The sequence below is a fragment of the Acomys russatus genome, chromosome 28, assembly GCF_903995435.1.
Source record: "Acomys russatus chromosome 28, mAcoRus1.1, whole genome shotgun sequence".
Taxonomy (NCBI): Eukaryota; Metazoa; Chordata; class Mammalia; order Rodentia; family Muridae; genus Acomys; species Acomys russatus.
The window spans coordinates 3,136,983-3,164,073 of record NC_067164.1 but is presented as its reverse complement, the minus strand read 5'-3'; the positions used below and the strand labels follow the sequence as shown (position 1 = coordinate 3,164,073).

Below are 27,091 nucleotides of genomic sequence, written 5' to 3'. Positions count from 1 at the left end.
GGGAAGGGAGGGGCCTCATTCATCATTGCTACTGAGGTCCTGCAGAGCACGCCCCCTCCCCGCCCCGAAGCCATGGTCACCAGATCACACACTTTGTGTCCTCCTTTGAAAGTGTTCCTTTCAAAGAGTGCAGAACAGCACTGCTTGGTGGCGTAGCTGCCAGCTAGTCTCTCTCCCGTGTCTGCCTCCTCCCGCCCACTTTCACTGGCTCAAACCGACCTTTTTATACTGTCCAGGCAGCAGAGTCTCCACGATCTCGCTCAGTTGGTAGAAGGAGGGTCTCTTCTCTGGCTCACTGTTCCAGCACTGCACCATGATCTCATAGCTGCAGGGGCAGAGCGCAGAGTGAGTGTGGGAGCGCGTGTAAGACGGCAGCCACCCTCATGGACCCTGGGCATGGGCATGGCCCGTGCGTGGGTGGGGAGGAAACTTACACTTCACTGGTGGCGTGGTCGGGTTTGGCCATCCTGTATCCGCTCTTGATCTTATTGTAGAAAGTAGAATCGACCATCATGCCAGGGTAGGGAGTGCCACCTAAGAGCCAAGAAAGATAACTGGGTGACAGAGGGTTCCAACTTGTCCCACACACCTTGAACACCGCAGCCCTCGTGTCCTCCTCCTTTCTAAGAACAGGTACGTCATCATCTCCTTGACTCCAGAGATGCTCAGACTTGCCATAGCAGTCTTGATTGGTCAAGTTAAAGCATCTGTGGCAAAAAGTATGCAACTTTAGAAAAAAAAAAATCACTAACACATTTAATAGTGTTTCCAGCTCCTGCATCTGCAAATACGAGCATATTCATAAGGCGGGGAGGTGTTCTAAGCCACTAAAGGTAAGAATGTCATTTTCATCAGAAGTGTGCATGTGACTATAGCCAAAGTCAAAGCTCGGGCCTGAAATGTCAAGAGTCTGCTGTTTTGTGGGAGCTCAAGGCTTCAGGAAAAGGAGCCTGGGACAGACAGCAGTGCATGGACATTATAGCCAAGGTCAGGTCAGGTACAATTCTCCCTCTGAAGCTCCCAAAACCACTCCAAGACTCCTGTGTCCTTCCCCTGAGCCCACATTTCCGCTTACAGGGTTTACCTCTAAGTATGTAACCCATATGTCCCCAAAGGTCACAGTCATTCCTCATAATCTTTCGCTTACGACCATCCCCTGGCAGCAGGCGCCTGATCTGTCCAGGCCCTGGTGACAAGTGACCAGACGTTAAGGAGCATTTCTCTCTTCAAGATGGGGAGTTACACATCCTTTGTTGCCACACCGCCTTTCCCCTGAGCATCATGTATCGCCAGTTAAGAGAGAGGAAACTGTTGGTGGACTGTCTAACGGAGTCAAAGTGAAAAGGCAGGTGTCATCAGAGACACTTTCCATGATGGAAAATCACTCTGGCCCCACCCAAGGGGAGAGAAAAAGAGCAGTGGCCAGGGGTGAGGAAGCAGCCCACAGAGACCACAGAGACCCCCTTCTGGATGTATTCGGCCTATATCAGACATGCTAAGGACAGACTTGTAGAGTAAAGCGGATGCAATGCGCATCATCCTGGATGTGGAATAGCCACATGTCCCTTCTAGGGCTCCTCAGAATAAGCCACACAAACAGAGCAGTCAGGATCGTACCAAGGGAAAAGATTTCCCAGAGCAGAATGCCATAAGACCAGACGTCACTCAGCGTGGTGTAGAGGTTGTCGAAGATGCTCTCGGGTGCCATCCACTTCACAGGCAGGAAAGTCTGCAGGGAAGGAGAGGGGAACATTAACCCACAGACTGTGCTCTGAGGTCTGCGGAAGTAGAAACAGAAAGGGGTCCTCCCCCGGGCTGGGAGGAATGCATTAAAGATCTTGGTCTCTCATCTAGAGTCCCAATAGGATGTCCTCCCCTCTGTCCCAGTTTCCTGGTAAGTGAAGACTTTCATGGGACATGCCCCTTGGGCTAGTGTCCAGATATAAGTGAGTATATACCATTTGACTCTTTCTGCTTCTGGGTTAACTCACTCATTATGATCATTTCTAGTTCAATCCATTTGTCCCATTCTCCACAGTTGAGTGGAAAGTGGGGTATGACTTTCACATGAACTCTGGTGCCTCATATTTGACCACGTCCCCTGCATGGGGAGACTTGGTGGCACTCAGAGGAAGGATAGCAGGCTACCAAGAAGAGACTTGATACCCTATGAGCATATAAAGGGGGAGGAAGTCCTCCTCAGTCACAGTCATAGGGGAGGGGAGTAAGGGGAAAATGGGAGGGAGGGGGGAATGGGAGGATACAAGGGATGGGATAACCATTGAGATGTAATATGAATAAATTAAAAAAAAAAGATCTTGGTCTCTTATGTGTTTGCAGTTCACCCCAAACTAGGTAGGTTTTGTGTGTGTGTGTCTCTGTGTGTGTGTGTGTGTGTGTGTGTGTGTGTGTGCAGGTGTTTGTTTCCTGTGTGAATATATATGGTAGCCAAAGCCCTCTGCTGTTGTTCCTCAGGACACAGTCCACTTTTGTTTGTTTGTTTGTTTGTTTTTCTCTGAGAACAATCTCTCACTGGCCTGGGACTCACCAATTCAGCCAGACTGGCTGCCTTGCCCAGGAGCCCCAGGGGTCTGTCTCTGCCTCACTGGGATTACAAGCATGGGCCTCTACATCTGGCTTTTTGCATGAGTTCTGAAGAGCAAGCTCAAGCACCCACGCTCACACAGGAAGCTCTGGGTGGATTCTTCATGAATAACAAACAAGGAATGGTCAACATCACTTCTTATCTCTTCTGACAGAATAATATACTAAAAATATTTAACCTTCAATTTACCAAGAAAGTATGACCTTTGACTAGGCCTGTCCCCCTGTTTTCAGGTAACTATAGGAACAAAACCAGGAACAGATACAGCAACCGAGAAACCAGTGACAGCTTCCAAACTGTAAGAAATACGTGCTGATGACTTTTCCACCACCAAAAGACAAGACACAGAGATGTGTCTCTTTTGAAAAGACGGTCCAGACTTCAGGTGAAACACTAAGTGTGGTCAGAGACCTGATGCATCAGGCTTCTTGTCAATATCGTTCCCTCCCCGCCTGCCCCAGATTACTAAGAAACCATCAGACATTCGTCACCTGAGGTGAGAAGTCATTTCCACCCAAGTCTGGCAACTTATCCAGGGAAGAGCCACAGCTATGCTCACGAGCATGCGCCTGGGCCACAGAGCATGGACAGAGGCCACTGTCCCTCCCTAAGCAGATGCCATGGCCCTGAGAGCTGTCTTACACCAGTGGAACAGAGTGACACACGATTGAACCTCGGGTGGCAGATGTGTCCTAAGCCACTCGTGTGCGGACAGCTTGAAGGGTCAGGAGTTGGGGATGGGGGCCCAAGTAGCAATGAAACGATCTTTAAAGAAACTGTAGCATTCTAAATCCAACCAGTCTTAATGTTCTAAAGGTTAAGCTTGCCTGTTGGAAATCTGATAAGAGCTTAAAAACTGAAGATCTGTCTGGAAACACACTCTTATATATTCATGTATACTGAATATTGTATATTATTTATCAGGAATTAACACTTATTGAGTGTGTCCAATTTTTTTTTTTTTACATATGTGGCTGTCTTGCCAGCATTGTGCAATGTCTACACACCAAAGCCTGCCTAGAGCACATGAAAGCGAAAAAAGGCCATCAGTTCCCTATACCTGTAGTCACAGGTGGTTGTGAGCTGCCACGAGAGGCTCAGGAATTGAACCCAGATCCTCTGGAAGAGCAGCAAGTGCTCATCTTAACCACAGGGCCACCTCTCCAGCTCCTGAAGGGTGCGTCTATGTGCCAAGCACCATTTTACAGCACTTTATGTGACATACCTTAGTAAATGGGTGATGCTACAAACCGAGAAACATGAAACAGACAATGAACTTGACCAAATACGAGCCGTAGGTACCCAGTGGGGCTGATCCCAGGCTGTCTAATGTTTAAGCCTAGACTTTCCCCCACTGAAACCTCTGGAGCCAACTAGCAAACCTTGTGAACCAATTTCAGAATCAAGACTCCTGAATTAGCCAGGAGCAGTGGCATACACCTAGAATCCCAGCTCTCAGGAGGCAGAGGCAGGTGGTCCTCTGAGTCCGAGGCCAGCCTGGTCTACAAAGAGAGTCCAGGGCAGCCAGGGCTTGTTACACAGAGAAACCTTGTCTCAGGCGGAGGAGGGGGGGGAGGAGGAAAAAGACTCCTGAATTTAAAAACAGCACAACTTCAGAGATTAAAGAGGTGGAGAGAGGAGGGGGGACAAGCAGTGAGGGAGGAGGGGACATACGCTGCCTTTTGACACGTAGTTAGAATCATGCATGATGTCTCTGGCCAGACCAAAATCACAGATCTTCACGATTTTCCCTTGGGCCAGAAGGACATTGCGGGCAGCCAGGTCCCGGTGGACGCACTACATGGGAGAGAAACAAACCGTGTCAGAATGGCTCCAGCTGAAGCCAGGTGGCAACACTCCTGCAAAACCGGCCACTCCATGGTGGCACTTACAAGGTGCCTGGCAGGAAACGCTTGCCCTCCCCTTCCTGGCTCCTCTTAAGGGACAAAGGGTCCCCAAGGAAAGGCAGACTCTAAGCCTGTTAGGGAGTGACAGATGTAGGTTCCTGCAGCTGCTCTAAAATCTTCCTCATAGCATCTCTTTCCATGTCCCCTCCCTCTGGAGCTATGGCTGGGTCTAGAGAGGTCTCTGTGTCTTGAACTTACGTTTTTCGAAGCCAAAAATTCCATTCCTCGGGCCACTTGATAGGTGAAGCTCAATAAATCCAGCAAGGTCAGACCCTCGGAGTCGTCATCTGAAAGGAGGTTTTTGACTTCTGAGTCTGTGGGAAGGAGTCAAATACGTTGTTGGTGCTGGGTGAGAGCATGGGGTCCCCCAGTATGCCAATACCCCCTGGGATGGCAGGTGGCAGAAGCGTGTCCAAAGATCTCTTCCCAAAGCATTTTATCATAGGTTTTAGACTTCACAGGGTACAGAAACTATGCAAAGGAGACGTGGGTGTGGCTCAGTGGTATAGCATTTGCCCAGCATGCATGAGGCACACATTGCAGCCCCCAGTACTATAAAGGTAGAAAGAAGAAATAATAGTTCTTTCTTCCAAAAGAAATACACACAGGTTGAGCGTTCCTGACCCAAAATCCCAAGTCTAAAATGCTTCAGACATCCAAAACTTATTTAGCACCAGTGTGATGACAAAAGTAGATATCCCCATGCCAGACTTCATGTGACAGATCATAGTCAAAACACAAGCACACTAAAAAAAAATATTGTATAAAATTACTGTCAGCTAAGTGTCTGAGGTGTGCATGAAACAGATATAGATTTGTACTTAGATTTGGCTCCCAACCCCAAGATCTCTCATTATGTATATGCAAATATTCCAAAATCTGAAAAAAAAATTCAAAACACATTCAGTTCCAAGCATTTCAGATAAGAGACACCCAGCCTGCATGCACAGGCACATACCTGGAGAGGGGCATAGTTATACACACAATGATTAGTCAATTCAACCTCCTCAGAATTTTGTTTGCCCTCATTTCCATTTTCCACCTAGTCATATGACCTCTGCCATCTTGGAGACTTCACGGATATGCACACACACACAAACACACATTTTACATGTATACATGTGCATGCGCACGCGCACATACACACACACTAAACTCTGAAATTTTTGAAGCTTGCTTCATTTCTCTTTTACTTTGTGTATAACTTGCCAGTTAAATCAACTACGGGACAGACCAGGCAGCCATCCGGAAGGACAGTGTCCCTTGACCTCCCCTTGTATCTTGTCCACGTTCCCCCATTCATGCCATCTGGACAGGCCCCAGGGTTTTTGAGGAAGGCGATCTAGGCCAGCAGTTCTCTGTCCTTCTTGATGACTTTCAGGCCAGTGATTACTGGCTTAGGCCATTCATATTTTTCTCAGCCAGCTAATGGGAAGGCCAGAAAGCTGTGGTCTGCCTGCCAGCGGGACTCAGGCCGAGCGTGACTCAGGTCCCCTAACTCTGGTGCCAAGTCCACCAGCTCTGCCTGGGAAGCAATGTAAACTATTTTTAACCATAAGGGAGTGGGAAGGAAGCACTGGTTCCAACAACTCTCATCGGATAAACGTTAAGAAGTGTTTGGAAGTTCACCCATTTGGCAATGTGAAGTGAATGGAGCTGTAGATACGGAAACTATTATAACATACTGAATTTTGCAAAACAAGCACGTTTTTTTTTTTTAATGGATTGTACCTTTCACTTAAGAACTCTGAAAGCATTCAGAACATATTAGAGATTTTTTTTCAAAACAATTTCCATGGCAGCTCTACAGTTTTGCAGCAGCTGATGAGAGGCTCAACCCCCACCCCCCAACAGCCAAATCACAGGAAAAGCACAGGTCTATCTAGACACTGCTCACTTCAAGTGTGTGGTTAAGCTAGAGCCCTGGAGAGGCCACCCCAGCGCAGGCGTGAGGTGGTCCATCTGCCTGGGCATCATCACGTGGCATCCTGCAGTTTACAAAGGAACTCATCCCCCACCATATAAGCATCTGTTTTCAAAACAGAAGGGGCTGCTCTCAAACAAAAGTCAATAGAAACACTTGTCAAAATGTAACCTCAAACTGTCTGCTTGCCAGTTACTATCACAAATTGTATGTTAGGAAAGCTAAAAGCAAGGATTATGGAGCTCACAGGAAAAACATTCAGGAAACATTGTAAGACTGCTAACTTTCAGTTTGGCCATTGAGAAAATACCAAGTATCCACCACTTTTTGTTTTTTTTTAACAAAAGACATGTTAACAAGAAAAGACCATTATAGCAGAATGAATTATTTATTTAAAGCAACTACATTTAAAGTTTGAGAAATGGATTACATTATATCTCTCTTTATTCTTTATCATTATTTTTACAGTATTATATACCTTTTTTTCAGTGCCAGAGAATAAACTGCATACACACCAGGCAAGCAATATACCATTGAATTATGTCACCAATCCTTTGTCTTTCTCCCTCTCACTCACAGACCACAAATCTACCAGACGATGTCTAGGCCCAGCTGGGCTGGCCTTCACTTAGGCATCACACAGCTTGGCATGGCTCCCTCCCTCCCATCCTGGGCTCCCCTCCTCCGAGGAGCACGTTAAACCACAGAGAGATTGTATTTGCCAGAATGAGCGCAGGCATTTTTACCTAGCATAGATTTCTTCTTGTAGGAGGCTGGCCGGTCATACAGCGATCTCTGGATGTCGGAGTACTTAGAAACCTCTTTCCTTTCAAGCATGGGGACATACTGTGTGGTGTCGGCTTGCTTCATGTCCATGTAGTCACCATTGTTTTCAAAAGATAAAATCACATAACTGCAAAAAAAAAATTTAAAAAAAAGGATAAATAAATTTCACCCCAGGTGGCCTCTAATGCACTCACTCAGTAGATAACTAAACGCATCCTAATGTGGGTACCTACAGCATGCCATTACCTGAGGAAGGGACCACTGACTCAGGGATGAGCATAAATCATCTCCATGTGCACACTGCACATGGGATGGTCCAAGGAGACAGATGAGCATTAGTCAGTCATGAATGCATGGGCCATCTCAAACCCAGGTTTGCTGGGAAGGGAGGATGATAAGACGGAAGGAAAATGTCCTTCTGGGAGGAAGCAAGCACTCCTAAAGAGTCTGTAAAAATCAATACTACCTAAATAGAAGGGAAAGGCTATAGGGTCAACTGCGCTCCACAAATGGTGGCTGCCACAGTTCCTCTTTGTGTTTTACTTCTCCGTCTTCCATGTCATTCCTCTACGTGTCCTCACAAGAGCAGAGACATCCCCAAGAGCCACAGGGAAGCGGGAGGTTGCAGTCCACAAACATACAAAATGCTTAGGGTCAGCTACATTGAAGAGTTTATGACAGGGAGGCAGTGACTATTGTCCCCAGCCAGTTCAGTAGCTACATGGCCCTGTGGCTCAGGCAGACAGTTCCTCCGACCCAGTGAAACACCCCTTTGGAGCCCATTAAATAATTTAAGAGTGAAGGAGGCCTTTGTAATTTCAGGTGTCTTTACAGCCATTTGGAAGTTTTAACAGTCAAGACAAGTGAATATCCCTGGTCCAGGTTCAGCAAGGGACCAACAGCTCAAGCCTGGAGATCCTCCAACAGCTCCTCGCTAGGCACAAATGGCATCCTTTGACACAGCTGCATTTACATGTCATTCAAACCTATCTGTACAGCCTTTCCATGTGAACATTGAGTCCAAAGCACCTGCAGACATGGATGTCTAGGCAGGCCTAGGATCTCGGCTGCTGGCCTAGCATCTGCAGGCCTGGTATCTGCCAGGACAGGCTTTTCTCCACCTACGAGGCTTGTGAGAAGACACATCAGGCTCCCTTCCTACTTACCTCCTTGTGCTCTCATCTGCAGGGTTCAATCCAAAGATGTCCAGGTCTTTCTTTGGCTTCTCTGGGTGTCTGCTCATGAAGCTATCTCTATTCTTATGCAAATAGTTGACCAAATCCCCATAGAAGCAGTACTCAGTGATGATGTAAATGGGGCCTGAGGGACCAAATAGCCGGGTATAAAAATGGAGAACACAAAGAAGCCATGATACTCAGAGCCAATGGCCTTCCAAAAACGCAAGGGAACCAGTGGGCTCTACTTACTAGCTCTATACTCATGAAGCATGTTTGGGGTGCACAGAGAGGAACATGTACCCCAGACTGGTTCAAAAGCTTTCACAACCAAGAGTGTTGCCGGCATACCTTCACCCCAGGTCAGGGAGCCTACCTGACTTGGTGCAGGCCCCCAGCAAATTCACAATGTTCAAGTGTGGTCCCAAGTGAGTCATTATCTTCAGCTCAGACATGAGAGCCTGCTTTTCACTGGATCTGGCAGTGGCTGTTGAGGTAAACCAGATTTCAGTTAACTTAACTACCAAACCCTGGTTCTCGGACAAACGCATCTAACCTTTAGAGTCAGTGATAATTATTTACCTCTAAAGGAAGAACACTAGGTGGTCTCCTCAGCCTAGACTCTGATGACTGTACACAAATTCATATGGAGGCTAGAAGTTGGCATCAGGATATCTTCAACTGTTTTCCCAGCTTATATTTTGAGACAGGGTCTCTCACTGAACCCAAGAGCTGGCCAGTGAACATCCAGTATCCACCTGTCTCTTCCTGCCTCCCTGCAGTATTGGGATTATCGGAGCGCCGCCACCACTTCAGGCTTCCTGTATGGATGCTGGGGCATCGGAACTCAGGTCCTCATGTTTGCACAGAAAGCATTTTACCCATTGATCTGTTTCCAAGCCCCATAGTCCCCAGTCTTAAGGATTTAAAAAAAAAAAAAAAAAAGTCACTAGAAATGAGAGCATCTGATGTAAAAAAAAAAAAATGTATTTCTTTATGTATATGAATGTTCTGTCTTCCTATATATCTGCATGACAGAAGAGGGCATCAGACCACATTATAGATGGTTGTAAGCCACCATGCGGTTGCTTGGAATTCCACTCAGGAGGAGCAACCATTGTTCTTAACCTCTGAGCCACCGCTCTAGTAAGAACATCTGATTTTTAACAATGAGGAAGATGAGCAAAAAGGAAAATTAATGGGAGCCAGGTGTGGTAGCGCACGCCTTTAATCCCAGCACTCGGGAGGCAGAGGCAGGTGGATCTTCTTGAGTTTGAGGCCAGCCTGGTCTATAAAGGGAGTCCAGGACAGCCGAGGCTACCCAGAGAAACCCTGACTTGAAAAAAATAAAAACAAAAACAAACAAACAAAAAAACAAAAGAAAAAAAAAAAAAAAAAAAAGAATAAGTAAAAAGAAACCCAATGGGAGGTGGCAGGGAACTAAGCCTGAATCCACATAAAACTTAGGAGCCCAAAGAATCACAATATATTGTTAAATTTCAATTTACTATCAAATTATTTAATATCTCCATGTTCAAAGCATCCCTGGGGGAAAACCACTCACGTTTGAGCATCTTCACAGCCACCTTCATAACAGGCTGGGACCGGCTTAATCCGTAGGCTGTGCCTTCAACCACTTTCCCAAATGCACCAGATCCCAAGATCCGACCTGCGGGCAAACAGAGCCATCACCACCAGCTCCACGCTGCTCCGCTGTACGGGCAGAGGCCAGTGCACAAGGTTGTACAGCTGGGTGGGTGTTTTTCCTGTATTGAGTCAGCCTAATTATTCCTCCAAGTCATCACGTCAAAAGAGAATTGAGCCCACAGGGAAGGAAATTAGTGTAATTGCTTTTGTCAAATAACATTTGCAATGGGAAGGAAAACACAGAGGAGAGAGAGGCACTCACAGCCCTCCCTGGTGTGAGCATGGGCTCCTGCCAGGCCCTGGGCTCCTGTGCACTTGCTTCCGTGGCTTCCACCCAAACCCCCTGGTTCTCCATCCTTCTGTTTCTCACATGCACACAGAGGCGACCTTTGCATTAACAAACCCTTAACCACTGGAAATCTTCAGTATCCCAAATGCCACTGATTCTGAGGAATGCACAACCGAAAACTTAAACTAGTCTCTTTTGTCATAACGGAAGTTCCCTGGACCAGAGACCGCGCGTGCGTGCCAGCACGGCCCTTCTTTGTGTAGGAGGACAAAGAAATCAAAACTTTTGTCTCCAACTTTTAAAGAGACTGTGGTCTAAGGGAGCCATTTCCAGGAAGCCAGTGTGATCACGGGCAGCCCAAGCAGAGAAAGACGCCAAGAGTGGACACGCCCTCTCTTCCAGTCTGTGCTTCCGGCAGCCATGACTGGAAAGGTGCTGTTTGCCCAGCAACTTGGCCTTGCCAAGGAGACAGGGACAAAGTGATGGGCAGCAGCGGCTTTGCTACCTCCCACAGCCCATTCTGTTACTTTTTAAGTTCTCTGGGCTCTGCATGCCTTTTTTGCAAACAGTGGCAAAAAACACATAGAGAAGCACAGGTGTATGCCGGGAGCTTTGCTTGCCTTGGGCTTGAATGACTCTGTAAGACAGACAGATATCTAAACACTGCATCTGGTGAACCCCTTGACTGTGTGACGTGACCTCGAGAGCTAGCTTCCTTTTGCCTCAAAGCCTGGTTTTTATTTATTAGAACGTGATTTAAAACTCATTGGAACTTCATTTTGGGGCCTCAACCTAGGATTGAAACCTTAGAAATGTGTGACGAACAGTCTGGATTTTTATGTTTTGCTTTAAGGTGTGTGTGTGTGTGTGTGTGTGTGTGTGTGTGTGTGTGTGTGTGTGTGTGTCAGTTGCTTGGAGATTTTTTGAGACAGGATCTCATGAGGCTCAGGCTAGTCTCAAACTCTATGTAGCTAAGGATGATCTTGAACTGCCGACCCTCCCGCCTCACTCGGATCAGAGGCATGCACCATGACACCAGCATATGTTTTTACATCTTACATTGCATATAGGTACAGAAGTATTTTATGAATTCTCAGAATGGATTATAGCACACTGAATTATCTCACTTCTCAGCTAGCCCTCTTTAGTCATGGAGGCTTAGCTCATTTTTCCATTGTGATATCTTTACAAGGCCAAAAACATTCCAATGATACAATTAAGAATTTCTTCCAGCTTGGTGGTGGTGGCGCACGCCTTTAATCCCAGCACTCAGGAGGCAGAGGCAGGTGGATCTCTGTGAATTCGAGGCCAGCCTGGTCTACAAAGCGCGTCCAGGACAGTCAAGGCTACACAGAGAAACCCTGTCTCAAAAAACCAAAAAAATAAAATAAAATTATATATATATATATATATATATATATATATATATATATTTGTATTTTCACATAGGGTCTTATGTAGCCCAGGCTGGCCCGAAATCCTAATTTGCACTGAAGTCATGATCTTTCTGTCTCCACCTCCCTTGCCCCAAAACCATAGGCATATGCTACCATGCTCAGTTAATTAACTCCTTTTTCAGTTCTGGGTACAGAATCTGGGGCCTTTCAAAGGTGAGACAATTTCTCAACCTTTGACTTCCCCTTCTCAGCCCCAATGAGCTCTTGTTCACAATGTCTATGTAGCCCAGGATGGCCTTAAACTCACCATCCTCCTTCTTCAGCATCCCCAGGGCTGGGATGAAGAGTGTGAGCCACCACCCCCAGTCAGTGAATAGAGTTAGAGTCCTTAATTCTGCCCCCAGATCTATAACTATAAGCTATGTAGATGATACTGGAGTCCTGGGGGTCACCCTCACAGAAACGTACCAAGCACCAGTCCATCCCTCGGGAACTCCCATCTGGAGTCATAAGGCAGCTGCATCGGGTCCACATAAATGTACTCGTGCCCATCGGGGCTGATTGACTCAATGACTCTCCAACGGATTTCATACCGTGGCTTCTGTAATGACCAGGGCAGGTAAATGGTAAATACCAGAGTCTCCAGGCAACCGAGCTTCACAGCAAAACCAAAGGACTGGACCCAGGAAGGCCTATCACGGTCCACCACACATGTACCTAACACAGTCCACCACACATGTACCTAACACAGTCCACCACACCACTTGTTAACAGGTTCACCACATATGTATCTAACACATGTACCTGGCATGGTCTCATGGGGTCCACCACACATGTAATTACTAAGCCCCTTCTCTGAGCCAAGCACTGCAAGAAGCAGCCATTCTCATTCTAATGGATAAAAACAACAACAAAAACTCACCTGCTTCCAAATGACAACCAGGACAATGAGAGAGACGATGACAATCACCAACAGCACCAGCACGGCGGCCGCCACTGTGAGTTCAGAACGCAGGGCTGGGGTGCAAGACAGAGACACAGCAGAACATTTCCTCAGTTATTCGGGGAGCTGGTTGAGGGGGCAGAAAGGAAGTGGCTGAGCCTGACTGGGACATCTCCCTGCTGGTGGGGGAAAGTATCCAGGGTCCCCAGCTCACTCTAGGGGAGGCGTATACTATCTCTCAAACACTTGAACCCATGACATTAAACGCGATTATTCACTATTTTCCTCTTGAGCAGTTTGAAGAGACAATGAGACTGAAAATAAGTTGGAAGGGGCTTTATTTCAGAAATATCAGCCTCCTAAGCTTCATAGTAAAGGTGAATTTGAAGCATGGTGTTTTGCCCTTTGTTCTTTTTTTTTTTTTTTTAAGGTTTATTTATTATTATGTATACAGTGCTCTGCCTGCACGTACACCTTCAGGCCAGAAGAGGGCAGCAGATCACATTACAGATGGCTGTGACCCACCATGTGGTTGCTGGGAATTGAACTCACGACCTCTGGAAGAGCAGCCAGTGCTCTTAACCGCTGAGCCATCTCTCCAGCCCCATGTTCTTCTTTCTTTTGCCTTCATTCCTTCTTTTGTTTCTTTGGAAGACCAACCTGACTCTCTTGTTCCAAGGAGCAAGAGACGAAAGCTTCTTCTTCCTCACTTTCCACGCCCACACAGCAAGCCTCAGACCAAAGAGGCTACACTATTTATGACAACAAAAACGTCTGCAGCCTCTGCAAATGTTGCTGGGTCCAGGAACGCAAACGACAGGTCCCGACAGCAAGACCAGCGTTTCAAGTGCACCCAGGGCTGGCTTTTCTGTCTCGGGACCTTCGCTACTATGTGAGCCCTGTCTGGGATTTCACATCCTGCCTGAGGAAGGGAGTGCTTGGCTGGAGCTGCCCTGCCTACTGAGAAACTCACTGGGAGCCACCAGCTTCAGCTCTCGGTTGCCAGTGCCAAGGTTGTTCTTTGCCAGGCATCGAACTGCGATGGTCTCTTCCACTTTGGCAAAGGACACTCGCCCCTCCACAGTACTCCTGCCTCGGCGATGGGACTCGGTGATGATATTTGAGACATTGCTGGCCAAAACTGTCCATGAAGTGTCGTTATTACATCTAGAGAAAGAATGTGACACAAACGGAGATCTGATTACCAGGAGTCACAAAGCCCAGTGACTCTCCTACGTTTCTGACCTTGCACACATTTGAGGGTCATCACAGGTTAGCTTTCTCATTTTTTTTTTTTTTTTTTTTGCATAGTCACATTCAAATTCATCTTCACCTGCTCAAGGGGAATAATCTCACACGGATAGCTAAAAGTTAATAGTTTATGGAGAGGGCAGATAAACTCTTCAAAATGCAACTACCAATGCCAAATCTTGAACCTGTGAGCAAACTGAGAAGGCAGAATCAAACATGGTTAGCTACTCAAATTTCCCACTCCTTCAAAAAAGGAAAGCAAACCTTCCCTCCTCATCCCAAACCCCAGGAAGAGCTTCTAAGGGGTCCCTAAGGGGTCTTCTAAGGGGTCTTCTGGATGAAGTTCTTTGATCTAGAGGTCTAAGTACCCAAGTCACCCCACAGCCCTGGGTGAGAGGAGGAGCAGAGAGCTTAGCTGTCAGCAGAGACACACTCAAGGCACTCCGAACACAGCTAGTTGCCATGGGGAGAGGTGTGAATACACAGTTCATGGACCCATTTAAGAAGATGGAGGAGGGGCTGGAAATAGGACTCAGCCCTGAGGAGCTCATATATGGCTCTTGTAGAAGGCCCAGTCTTGGTTTCCCAGCACCCCTGTTGGGAAGCACCCAACCACCTGTTACTCCACCGGTGTGCAGGGGACCCTATGCCCTCTGCTGGCTTCCAAAGAACAGCAGTGTGACCAGTCACACAGTACTGCTTTCACTTCTGTTCATATTGCCAGACTAGCCACTGGAACAAAGACCACCATAAGAAATAAGAAATGTGGGGCTGGAGAGACAGCTCAGTGGTTAAGAGAGCCACCTGCTCTTCCAGAGGTCCTGAGTTCGATTCCCAGAAACCACATGGTGGCTCAAAGCCATCTATAGTGTGATCTGATGCCCTCTTCTGCAGATAAAGCACTCATACACAATAAATAAATAAACCTTAAAATAAAGAAAGAAAGAAAGAAGAAATGTGAGCTGGCCAGGGCTGGTGGTGCACACCTGTAACTCCCGAAAGTTGAGAAAGCAAAGCAAGACAATTTTAAGTTTGAGGTCAACCGGGGCTGCAAGTGAGACTTTGAGCTAAACATAGTCTCTCTCTCTCTCTCTCTCTCTCTCTCTCTCTCTCTCTCTCTCTCTCTCTCTCTCTCTCTCTCACACACACACACACACACACACACACACACACACACAATTTATGCTAGTGCAGTTAAATCCTTGAACAAGAGTGGTTCATAAAATTCTCCTTGTCTTCACATTAAAGACAGTTTTAAAAGAGAAGTATTTTTTAAAAATGAAGAATAAAAGGGAAAAAATAAAGGGCCTTTGAGGACATGCATGAACACACACACACACACACACACACACACCAGAAGATGGGACCCACTTTCAGAAACCTATTGTATAGTTTGTGAGTAAAATGGAGCTTTGGGTCAAGAAAGAATCAGTCACAAGTACAAAAGGGGTCACAACCAAAGAAAGAAAATACACTCCAGGCCTTTTATGTCATGAAAGAAACATTCTGGCCACACAAGAATAGGGAGCATCTGGTTTCCATACTTCTTAATATCCTTGCAGATCATCCACTCGATGTCCGGAAGGGGCGTGCCTTCAGCTGTGCACCTCACAGTCTGCCCCCCGCCGGAGCCATGGTGGTCGTCCACGAGCTCCAGGATGGATGCAGGAACTGTGAGAAGAAGGGAGAAGTCAGGGCTGGGTGGTTCGTGTCTCCGGCCATGGAGGGACAGCCCTCCAAGGAAAACGTCCCCACGGGTTCAGACATGGTCCTCAAGGCACCATTTGTGTAAGACAAGAAGAAACACTCCAGCTCCAACAGACCCACTCAGTTAACGGCTACTTCAGGGCCAGTGTTTGGGGGCTTTGTGCCTGCACCATTTAAATCTGGGAGAACTGCCTGCGGCCCTTCAGTTTGGAGGGCATTGAGGATCCTCTAACTAATCTTTGCATTTCAGATTGGACTAATAAACATCGAGTAAAGCAGCCTTCACCGGAAGTCACGGGGGTGGGGGTGGGAACATCACTAGATTTTAAGGATACATTTGCCTATTTGTAGTCAAATAAGTTAGAGACAGGCCAGAAGAGGATACAGGGTCCCCTGAAACAGGAGTTAGGGATGCTTGTGGGCCACCGCGTTCTGCAAACCAAAACCTACTCCTCTGAAAGAGAAACAAGTGCTCTTAGCCACTGAACCATCATCTATCTATCCAGCGTCTTGATTTACTTTTAAATGGGATTTAATCTAACAACTATGATGATGATGGTGAGCTGGAAATATACATCTTTAACTTACTTTTACATACTTTGAATAATAATTTAAACTAAATAAGACTAACCATTTTTAAAATATGCTTAAAAACTAAACTAAATAATACATATTCTAAATTTTTAAATAAAAATTTAAACTAAATAATACATACTTTAAATTGCTTTTCTCCAGAAGTGTTTTAGCTTTCAGACCTTTCCAGAAGTTAGCTCCTAGTGAGATGTCTCAGGGAAGGACTCAGCCCAAGTATGTAATTCATTTATATCTCACACACACCTTACACACATAACCAGGTGGTCATTTTACATAATATTTTTATATGCCTGAATATTTTCTGACCTGTCACAAGATGTCGGGTGAGGATTTTCCACTTGTGACATCATGTGAACACTGAAAATGCTTCAGATTTTAAGCTAGATGTGGTGACAGTATGTCTGGAGTCTTAGCACTTGGGAGGCTGAGGCAGGAGCATTATTATGTCAGAGCTAGCCTGGGCTACATACTTAGGCCACATCTAAATTCTTTCTCTGATAAAAAAATAAATAAACTTTCAGATCTTGGAGCATTTCAGACTGTTGCATGAGAAATGCTCAAACTGGACCTGAATTTGCAGGTGCGACATTACGACCCCTGACACGTGTCATGCCCAGTTCCTGATTCTACCCTAAGGTCTTGCTTTTCCTCCAAGACTTTGAAAAGAAGAGCTAAGCCGCCATTGAGGAACAGTCACCATGGGGGAGCGTGACCTATACATGACGTTTGCATACCTAGAGTTGACAGCTCAAACGTGTAACTCTTCACATCGTCTTCATTTTGAACGACAATGGTATAATGACCACTGTCTTCTTCCTTAGCCCGGATCAGCTTTAATTTGCTTTGATACCTTAAGAGACAATAACTTCATTTTAATAAGTAGGAACTAAATAAACACCAATTGTTTAAGCAATTGCAGTCTTTGATGGAAATTTTATTTCTGAAAAAAAAAAAAGACTCTTTTTCTTGTCAATTCAATGTCTTTCCTAGAACTCTTAATTTAGCTCCCACACGTTGAAGGAGATCTCACTCGTAGACACAATAGAAAACAAAGTATTTTGGAACAAGCCATCTGCAAGAGCTACCGATTCTGGCAAGTCTTCATTTCTGAGTGAAAATAAACAGAGCCTTTGTAAAAGGAAAACGCTTAAGATGAAGTAAAGTGCGTGTTGCTCTAGTCCGAATTCAGTCCCCAGAATCCATGCAAGGAGTCAGGTGCCTTAGCGCCCATCTCCAACCCAGGCCCTCCTACTGCGAGATGAGAGGGAGAGACGGGAGAATTGCCCCAAAGCTCTCAAGACAGCTAGCCTGGAATATTCAGCACAGCAGCAGAAACAAGAGAAACTCTTCTTCAGCAAGGTGCAAGGCAACAGCTGACTCCCCCAAATTGTCCTCTGGTGCACAGGTGTGTGTACCTGCATGTGCTCTGTGCCTCTGTGTGTATGTATGTATGGTGTGTGTGTGTGTGTGTGTGTGTGTGTGTGTGTTTGTAAATACAGAATTCCCATGTTTAGGTTTTCATTTCTTTATGTAAAACATCTCAATATAAAAAAAAGCATCTGGGATGGAACAAAACTGTAGAAATTCTTGGACTCCCCACACTTCTCTGTCCTTATATATAAAATATGAAATTGAGCGCATAGAACACTCATTCTGGGGGTTCACTAAATGATATTAAACACGGGAAAGCATTTCATGGGCTCCACAAGTGCAAGACCTGTAGTGCAGGGTACGCTAGTTTTCCTCTCTGCCCACCACCAGATTGGCTTCAGGACCAGACTTCCTTAGAGGCCACCTACGCACACCCACCTGCTGATGGCCATACGATCCGGCCGTTCACACCCTACACTTGTTTAGCCAAGAAAGTCAGCACATTTGCTGGTTTTTAAGCTCCGTGAAGGCGGGTCCCGCGCTCACCTTGCATGGCCTGGCCTGGCCAGGAATGAAAAGGGCTCTCAATCTCAGGAGCGACCAGCTTTGCAGTGCCACTCCCCTGACAAGCATGCCTTGCTAGTGCTGGTTATTACTGCCTAGAATTCCTGCTCAGACACATGCAAAATGTCAGCCATGCCAGGATGACCCTGTGTCTTCCAGCACTTAGAAGCTGAGGCAGGAAGATCACTAAGGCTAGGCATAACTACATAGGAAGACCCTGTCTCAGGAAAACAAAACAAAACAACAACAATAATAATAACTACTTTAAATGGTACAGTGGGTCCCACTTAAAATTCTAGAGGCTGGAGGATTGTTGAGAGCTTAAGGTCAGCCTAGAGACCCTGTCTCAAACAAGAAAAAAAAATTTTTCCTCTGACTCCTGATTTCTACTCATAACTCAAAAGCTTCGAGAGAAATCAAGGTCCCCACTGGGAGAGCACTTGCCCAGAGTGCAAGGGACACAAGAGATCCAGGCCTGATCCACGGCACCAGGAGCTCAGGAAAGCAACGCTAATTAAGAGATGAGCGCAACCTGCAAGGTTACCCAATCCGCTACCTAGACTGGTCCAGGCAGGAACCAGACTGAGGGCCATAGCAGTCCAGGCCAGGACAATTAGGCAGATAAAGCCCAGCCCGGACAGTCCCCACAGTCAGGACCCAAATGGTTCACTGGTCCAGATTTAATCAGACCCCACTCTAGCCTCCAGTGGGATCCTGGAGTGGGGCAGATGTGCTCTCAGTGATGGCTTTTTGTTACACGTGGGTTTGTATGTAAATTATGTGTTTGCTGAAATATGACCATTTAGGACTCTGTAGAGTCCAAGCACATATGACTCCCCAACTTTCTTTCCCTCATCTGTAGCCAGATCCAATGTGTTTGGTTGGGGGGAGGGGACGGAGGACGGGGTGGGGGTGGGGATAGAACAGAACTGTTTAGTCCTCCTTTCTCATTTTGCCTTAAATACTTATTGGTATATTATCATCACTATTTGATGTTATCTGAGAAGTGTGACAGGTGTGATTCAAGTGTGAGCGTGAGCGTGGTTCAGCTCAGGTGCTGATGTTTGGGTTGGCATCTCGGGCATACACACCAACCTCTGCCCACGAAGAGACGCGTCACAGGAGTGACTTTACCTTGTCTCCTGGCTCTTCTGCACATCAGTGGTAATCTCAGTGAGATTCTCAATCAGAGTCAAGTTGTCCTTCAGCCAGGATATCCTGGGAGTCGGGTAGGCCTGCACCTCCACCACGAACTCTCTGACCTGATGTAAGTTGACAGCTTCCAGCTGGCCAAAGGTGGGCTTGATCTCAACAAAGCCTTTCTCTGTGCAAGCAAGAGGTCCCGTTAAACAGTAACCACCGCACAGGGATCCCAAACACCACTGAGGACTGACGGCTAAGAAAACAGTAGGTACCGTGGACAGAAATGGTGACTTTCTTCATTTCCTTGACCTCCTTAGTGGCCTGGCGGGCAGCACATTCATAATCTCCACTGTCTTTCACAGTGGCCTTGGGGACCGTCAGAGTATACACCAGTTTGATGGATGGCCGTTTGATCTCTTCCAGCATGGTGATGCCTTTGTTTCTCTGCAGTGGCACACAAGAGCACCGGCCTTTAAAACCCTCCTCCCAGAGTGAGCCCTAATGTTGGGTTGTGAATTCTAAGCGATGGGCACTCGGCGGGAGACTTGGCAATTGGCAGGCTAAGCGTGTGTGGGAGCAGGGGTTACTTTGTAGTTTTCCCTGTGAGCCTAAAGCTACTCTGAAACATAAACCTAAAGAATAGAAATTAAAATAAGAATGTAGGGGGAGGGGAGCCAACAAAGTCCCACCCCACCCCACCCCCTCCTCCCCCCCCTCCTCCCCCCCCTCCTCCCTGAGGACTTGTAAGCAGTTAATGGTTGCTAGGAGAGCCAGTTTCTCCAGTGATATAGCCACTGGTACATGACCCGTGCTCTTGCCAGGAACCCCTTGTTCATCCTTCTAGAAATCACTCTAATTAAGCTAATTGGGGCACATACAAACTGTAAATGGGCACAAAGGAAGGAAAGGGATGAGCTCGAAAGAAGAGGGACTCTGACAGAGTGGGGGTGGTCAGAGAAGAGAGTTAATGGTAGATGGTTATAATCAAATGTGTGTATGAAAATGCCATAATGAAGCCCATTAAGTACAGTTCATATATGATAATAAAAAGTGAGATAACCCCCAAATCTAGATCCTTAAAAATGCTGTGCTTCAAGTTTCTACTAGAGGCAGGTGTGGTGGCTCACAGCGCTAATGCCGACCCATGGCGCCCCAGGGACTACTCCCCTGAGGTTGAAGCCAGCTTGAGCTCCATAGAAAGTTCTAGGCCAGGCTGGACTAACGAGTAAGCCCCACAAAACCAGAGACAAGCAGAAATTGAAGCTCTGGGCTGAGGCAGTTGCTTAGCAGTGAATCCCGTGTTCAGGACCTGTGAAGCTCTGGGCCAGTCGCCAACACTACAAAACAATTTTTTTTTTTAGATTTATTATAAATATATTACTATTATATGTTAAGTAAATTTGGTTTTTTGAGACAGGGTTTCTCTGTGTAGCCTTGGCTGCCTTGAATTCACTTTGTAGACCAGGCTGGCCTCAAATTCAGAGAGATCAGCCTGCCTCTGCCTCACTCAGTGCTGGAATTACAGGTGTGCACCACTGCACCCGGCTCAAAACTATTTTTAATGAAAACTAAATAAGTAAAAGGACAATCAATGTTCTGTGTAAACTGTCTGTATTGTCCACTGATGGGAGGGGAGGATGGATAATGCAGAGTGTGATGGACGAACACTACTGATTAGTTGTAAATATTTATCTAGGTATGAAAATTTCTAAAGGATCTGTCTGTTTGGAAGTTGAGAGATGTGCTGCTCTGAGAAGCAGGTTTTCTTGTGTTCTCCCACATTATAAAAAAAAAATTCAAGAAGAAGTTTTCCGTACTTCTGTGAAAAAAAATGTTAAAGCATTTTATGTATTTGTGGGCCAAATGTCATGTGTTTCTGCTTAAGAATTATCTGCCCCTCATAAATGAATTATGTTTTAATTCTTTTTTTTTTTAAGATTTATTTATTATTGTGTACACAGTGTTCCACCTGCAGGCCAGAAGAGGGCGCCAGATCTCATTATAGGCTGTGAGCCACCCTGTGGTTGCTGGGAATTGAACTCAGGACCTTTGGAAGAGCAGCCAGTGCTCTTAACCTCTGAGCCATCTCTCCACTCCCATGTTTTAATTCTTAAAAGCAGTCTAGCGTGAAGAAAAATACCAAATAACTTTATCATGCACGGAGTATATAGTAAGCAAGGAGGAACACAGTGGACTGTGCATGTCCCTCAGTGCGTGTACTTCATAATGCCGGATGTAAGAACACTGGCTTGGCTCTGCGAGGTGGCTCAGTGGGTGAGAGCACTCATCACAGGAGCCTAGAAACCTGAGTTCAGCCCCTGGAACTTATTTAAAGGCGGAAAGAGAGAACTGACTCCAAGAAAGTAGTCCTCTGACCGCCACACGGTGCTGTGACAAGTGTGCTGCCCCGCACATACACCAATAATAAATACACTTTTAAATGAGCAGCCAGGAGGCAAGAAAAGCCAGCACAAGCTTGGGAGAGAAGTGGTCAGCAGAAAGCAAAGCTGTCTGATGACAAAAAGACAGGGTACAGAAATGTACAAGTCAGGAGTAGGGAGAAGGGCTGGAGAGATGGCTCAGCATTAAGAGTTTATACACTGGCTGTTCTCCCAAAGGCCCTGATTTCAATTCCCAGCAACCACACAGTGGCTCACAACCATTTATAATGGATTCTGATACCATCTTCTGTCCATGTAGACACACATGTAAGTAAAGCACTCATATATATAAATAAATCTTTTAAAATGTAGGGAGAAAAAAATGCATTATATATAAAATACATTATATATATGATATATTATATATAATACATAGATTATATATAATGCATTTCTCTCTCTCTATATATATATATATATATATATATATATACATATATATTTATATATATATATATATATATATATATATATATATATATATATATATATATCTCACATGGATTTGTTCCCCAAATATTATTGTATGTTGTGTGTGTGTTCTGTTCTCTGTGAGGCCCCACCCACAGTATTAAACACCATTTCTGAACTAGATTTTTATATTCTTCATACACAGATCTTATAGACTCACTGCAGCCATCAAAATAAATGTGACCAGGGCTGGAGAGATGGCTCAGAGGTTAAGAGCACTGACTGATCTTCCAGAGGTCCTGAGTTCAACTCCCAGCAACCAAGTGATGGCTCACAACCATCTATAATGTGATCTAACACCCTCTTCCGGAGTGCAGTGTACATGGTGACAGAGCATTGTACGCATAATAAATAAATAAATAAATAAATCTTTTAAAAAAATAAATAAATAAAATAAAAAAATAAATGTGACCTCACTCGAGAGGCAGAGGCAGGTGGATCGCTGTGAGTTCGAGGCCAGCCTGATGGACAAAGTGAGTCCAGGGCAGCCAAGGCTACACAAAGAGACCTTATATCTAAATAAATAAATAAATAAATGTGATCTTATATAAAGTTCCAGTTAAGATGGGAGGAATGCATTCTGTCATACTATTGTGCAGCTCATGCCTGCAGCCTATAATAACAAATGCCTAGCAACACTACCAGACGCCTCAAAACCCCAAGGCATGGGAGTCAAGACCATGAGGAAGCATGACTGTCTCCGTAAACGGATCATAGTTGAAATCCAGGCATTTCCTGCTGTTCGGGTGTTTCCACTGCTGTGTTGGAGCCACTAACATCACTATTTCTCTTCAGCTTTTCAGTGGGAATCTGGGTGCTGTGAACACCCTGGTCCCTTTGTGGTCTTGTCAAACTCTCCCTGACTGAGAAACAGTAAAGGCCCTGGAGTCAAATGTGCCTGTTGTCCCCCTGAGGCCAAGAGCAGCTCAGGGATGTGCCCACCCTTGAGAAACACTGGCATGTGGGTGCCACCACTCCTGTTGTGTTGGTTCCATGCACTCCAGATCTGGGGGTACCTACCACTTCTCCAGGGTAAGTCCACTGAAGGTCAACCACCTCATTGTTAAAGACAGCACAGGTCACCACGATTGTCTCCCCTGACTTGTACACAGTTTGCTGGGCTTCCATCTCCAGATTCAGCTCCGACGTCGCTATAATGAAATGACAAAGGGAACGCAGTGTAGTGAGGATCTCGAAGTAAGCCTGTAGCTGAGTCAGGCACACTCAAAATGGTGAGAAAATCATGTGCAAACGACTGTAATCAAGACGAAAGTTGGAAAATCTAAGAAGCCTTGACTTTGAGTCCTATCCAACTTGGGGTGTAGTTATAATAGGGAAATACAAAATAATAACAACAGTAAAAGTCCATCTCTTTTAACCAGAACACCACACACCTAAGCTAAGGCCCGGGCTCTTTCAGGTCACCTTAAGGCACTGCACTCATGGACTGCCACTCACCCACTCTGCCCCTCAGCTCTTCTGGCACCTCTGCAGAGCCCAGCACAAAATAAGTTTGTAACAGGAAGTGAGGTTTTTTTTTTTTTTTTTTTGCTTCTGCTCCATGTCCATGTAAAGTCCCCCCTAAAATCTTCCACTGCCACCCCCAGCGTGTGAGAGACTTTGCCAGTCACACTGACCCCTCACATCAAAGGGAAGAAGTTTAGCCTCTCGAACTAGTCTTCCTTCAAAACTGAAATTGCTTAATTCTTAAGTTACTGAAATTAATCTAGGTCTCCACCCCCTGGGGTGGATGTTTGTTTCTTAGGGCTGTGTTGTCAAGAATGGCGATTAAACAGTAAGAGGCTTATGCAAGAAAGAATTCCTTGCGGTATTTTTACATGGAGCGTGCAGTCTTACACGTAGAAGCAAGTCCAGCCTGTAGTGATTTTTAAGTCTGTATTGTTACAGCTACAGAGGTTAGCCAGTATGGCGAAGGAAGAGTTTTAAATTCCTAAACCAAAACCAGGTCTTCACTGCCAGTGGCTACAATGACATTAAAGAGCCTCGGTTGCCTATTGCTCTCATTTAGAGAGGTGAATGTACCTTTCAATGCATAAACGTTGAATTCTCCAGTCTTGAACGTCCTCCCCTTGACAGTGGCCTCACAGATGTACGGTCCCACGCTGAAGGTCCCGTTGAAGCCCTGCCTGCTGTCGTACGAGGCAAGCACCAGCCTACCGTTATTGTGCAAAGTTACTTGGGTCTCCGGGTCTGTGGTTCGACAAGGTATGATGGCAGAGTCATCCTCCTCCACGATGACTAAAGAATCCGTCATCCCGAGGGGCACAAAGGCCATATCCGGGTCTGTGATTTTTAAAGAGAGAAAGAAGGATCTACAGGGACTCATTCACTTTTACACACATATATAGAAAAAAAATATCTCATTGGCAGCACCATCATCATCATCATCATTGTCACCGTCGTCATCATCGTTGTCACCGTCGTGGTCATCATCATCATCATCATTATTGTGTTGGTGATAGGAATGCAACTCAGAGGCTCACACATGCTAGAAAAGTGCACTGGCACTGAATCACACCCCCAAAGTAGCATTATTCTTGCTACATATGAATGTTACCGTTGCACTTACATCCAAGAGTTATGCCACCAACGTTAGTTATTTTGACAAGCAGAAAGTAACTTTAAAATCAAACAACAACAACTAAATGCTGGTGATAATTAGAAATACCAGCCAGGAAGTGAAATCAAAACTTTGAACATTAAGAGACCAGTTATAGTCCTTGTCCGTTTGTTTGTTTGTTTGTTTGTTTGTCGCGTTCTTGTTGTGTTTGGTTTTATTTGAGACAAAGCCTGGCTCTGTTTCCCAGTCTGGACTAGAACATGCTATGTGGCCCAGAGGGACCCTTACAGACCTTGAACTCATGATGACCTCCTGGCTCAACTTTTGTAGTGCCAGATTATAAGAATCTACCAGGCAGGCACAGTGGCCCAGGCCCTCAGGGAGGCAGAGGCAGGTAGATCTCTGAGTTCGAGGCCAGCCTGGTGTACAAAGTGAGTCCAGGACAGGCAAGGGTCCACAGAGAAACTTGTCTCAAAACACAACAACAAAAAAAGCAAGCTAGTAACATTGACAGGTAGCACAGATATCTCTCAGGAAATGCAGAAAAGCTGAGGCTGGGGGTGGGGCGGGATGCTGGGAGCAGAGGCAGAGCAGGCGCTTGGTCCCCAGCATGGATAATTCCACAGCCCAGAGCCTTTCTTTGCAGGGTGTCTACTTGAGCTCCTACGGTGAGAAACACTAAGCATCTCAGGCGCAAGTGGCAGGAAGTGGCTCAGAGTTATAACTGCTAGGAGAAGGTCCCATCGGAGTACAACACAGCATAGTGCTGGGTGGTGTTTGTGCTGGAGGTGGGAACTGGGCGGAAAATCCAGACTAGTTTAGACAGACTGAAAATCGAGGAGCCACTTGTAACAAGCCCCACAGCCTGTTCTGTCCACGGCATGAAGAAAGCCCCCCCAGGATCAAACAATCTCACTGAAGGGGCCTCTGTGTTGTTGTCGTCGTCATCATCATCGTCGTCATCATTAATGTGTGGCATTAAAGTGACTTTCTCTATATCTACCCTTTTCACAACAAAATGTTTATTGTTAGAAGAGACGTTTTGGTCTGGAGAGATGGCTCAGAGGTTAAGAGCACCGCCTGCTCTTCCAGGTCCTGAGTTCAATTCCCAGCAGCCACATGGTGGCTCACAGCCATCTATAATGAGATCTGGTGCCCTCTTCTAATGCACACAGGTGTACATGCAGATGGAAAACTATATATATAATAATAAGTAAATAAATCTTTAAGAAGAAGGAGAAGAAGAAGAGGAGGAGGAGGAGGAGGAGGAGGAGGAGGAGGAGGCGGCGGCATTTCAGGCTTGCCATGCCAACCTGAGGACCAGCATTTGGATCCCCGGCACCCACGCCCATGCGGTGTGAGCTGTGAGCAGGGCGTGTGTGGCAGCTCGCCTGTAATTCCAAGGCTCTTTGCAATCCCCAGCAGCATACTTAAATTCCCATTCTTTCAATTTGTGCTCAGAGTTCCAAACGCTCGAACCCTGTCAGCAAAGAGTTTGAACAAAAGAGGTGCACTAATTTCAGGTTCACAGAGACGGGCTGACGGCCCGACGCCTCAGTCTGGGGTTCCTTTCCGATGCTAATCTTCTCTGCTACCGAACACTACCAATACAGTGTGCAGGGAATGCCAGGGCCCTTCTTTGTACAGCCGTCCCTGTCAGGAGACAAGGCTACCTACAGGTACTGACAGCTACAGACTGGCAGCGGCTCAGGACAAAGGCAAGGTGGGTGGCAGACCAAACGCGTCTATGTCAAGCTCTCAGCTAAGCCCGGATTCTGGAGAAAGCACATCCCTCTGACCACAGAGGGCTTAACTGTCCAAGGCCTAGCCCCGTAGCCCTCATAACCTAAGGTCACAATCCCCAGCAATGAGGGCAACTGAGGTCCACGGGCAAGAAGGCCCACCCTCCCAGCAGTATAGTATCTACCCATCTAACAGAAATCCCCTCCCTTCCTAGGCCTTGCACCTGATAAAAAAAAAACAAAAACAAAAAAAACCTTGTATAACTTCCCTCTTGGCTCCCACTTCTCCGAGCACACAAGATCACATCATTAACATGGAAATTTCCCTAAATGTTAACGACAAAGCCAAAAAAAAAAAAAAAAAAAAAAAAAAAAAATCAAGTCACCCAAAGTAAATGCATGTTTGTATTAAAGCTGAAACGGGTGGACCATTTGGAAACCACCCTACTGAACTGTAAGTGGCCAACGCAAGGCCTGCCTGTTAACTCTGTCTGCTACACGAGGTGTGGCGTGGTGCCTGATCCACTTGTAAGTGCTGGCTCACATTGACCGC

The 27,091-nt window shown here is 46.0% G+C and overlaps 1 protein-coding gene across 1 annotated transcript in view; it reads right to left on the bottom strand.

Moving 5' to 3' along the window:
• The window catches only part of Pdgfra (platelet derived growth factor receptor alpha), a 46,304-nt gene that overhangs the window by 6,659 nt on the left and 12,554 nt on the right, over window positions 1-27,091 (bottom strand). Inside the window, exons 4-21 of the mRNA XM_051170279.1 lie at window positions 24,259-24,519; window positions 23,236-23,366; window positions 19,576-19,747; window positions 19,295-19,484; window positions 16,960-17,075; window positions 15,469-15,595; window positions 13,647-13,840; window positions 12,653-12,747; window positions 12,199-12,331; window positions 9,962-10,066; window positions 8,774-8,884; window positions 8,389-8,542; window positions 7,183-7,349; window positions 4,711-4,826; window positions 4,280-4,402; window positions 1,618-1,729; window positions 435-534; window positions 220-325 (exon numbers count right to left, since the gene is read on the bottom strand). Of these exons, the coding sequence (XP_051026236.1) occupies window positions 220-325; window positions 435-534; window positions 1,618-1,729; window positions 4,280-4,402; window positions 4,711-4,826; window positions 7,183-7,349; window positions 8,389-8,542; window positions 8,774-8,884; window positions 9,962-10,066; window positions 12,199-12,331; window positions 12,653-12,747; window positions 13,647-13,840; window positions 15,469-15,595; window positions 16,960-17,075; window positions 19,295-19,484; window positions 19,576-19,747; window positions 23,236-23,366; window positions 24,259-24,519 (2,513 nt within the window). The remainder of the gene's footprint in view (window positions 1-219; window positions 326-434; window positions 535-1,617; window positions 1,730-4,279; window positions 4,403-4,710; window positions 4,827-7,182; window positions 7,350-8,388; window positions 8,543-8,773; window positions 8,885-9,961; window positions 10,067-12,198; window positions 12,332-12,652; window positions 12,748-13,646; window positions 13,841-15,468; window positions 15,596-16,959; window positions 17,076-19,294; window positions 19,485-19,575; window positions 19,748-23,235; window positions 23,367-24,258; window positions 24,520-27,091) is intronic.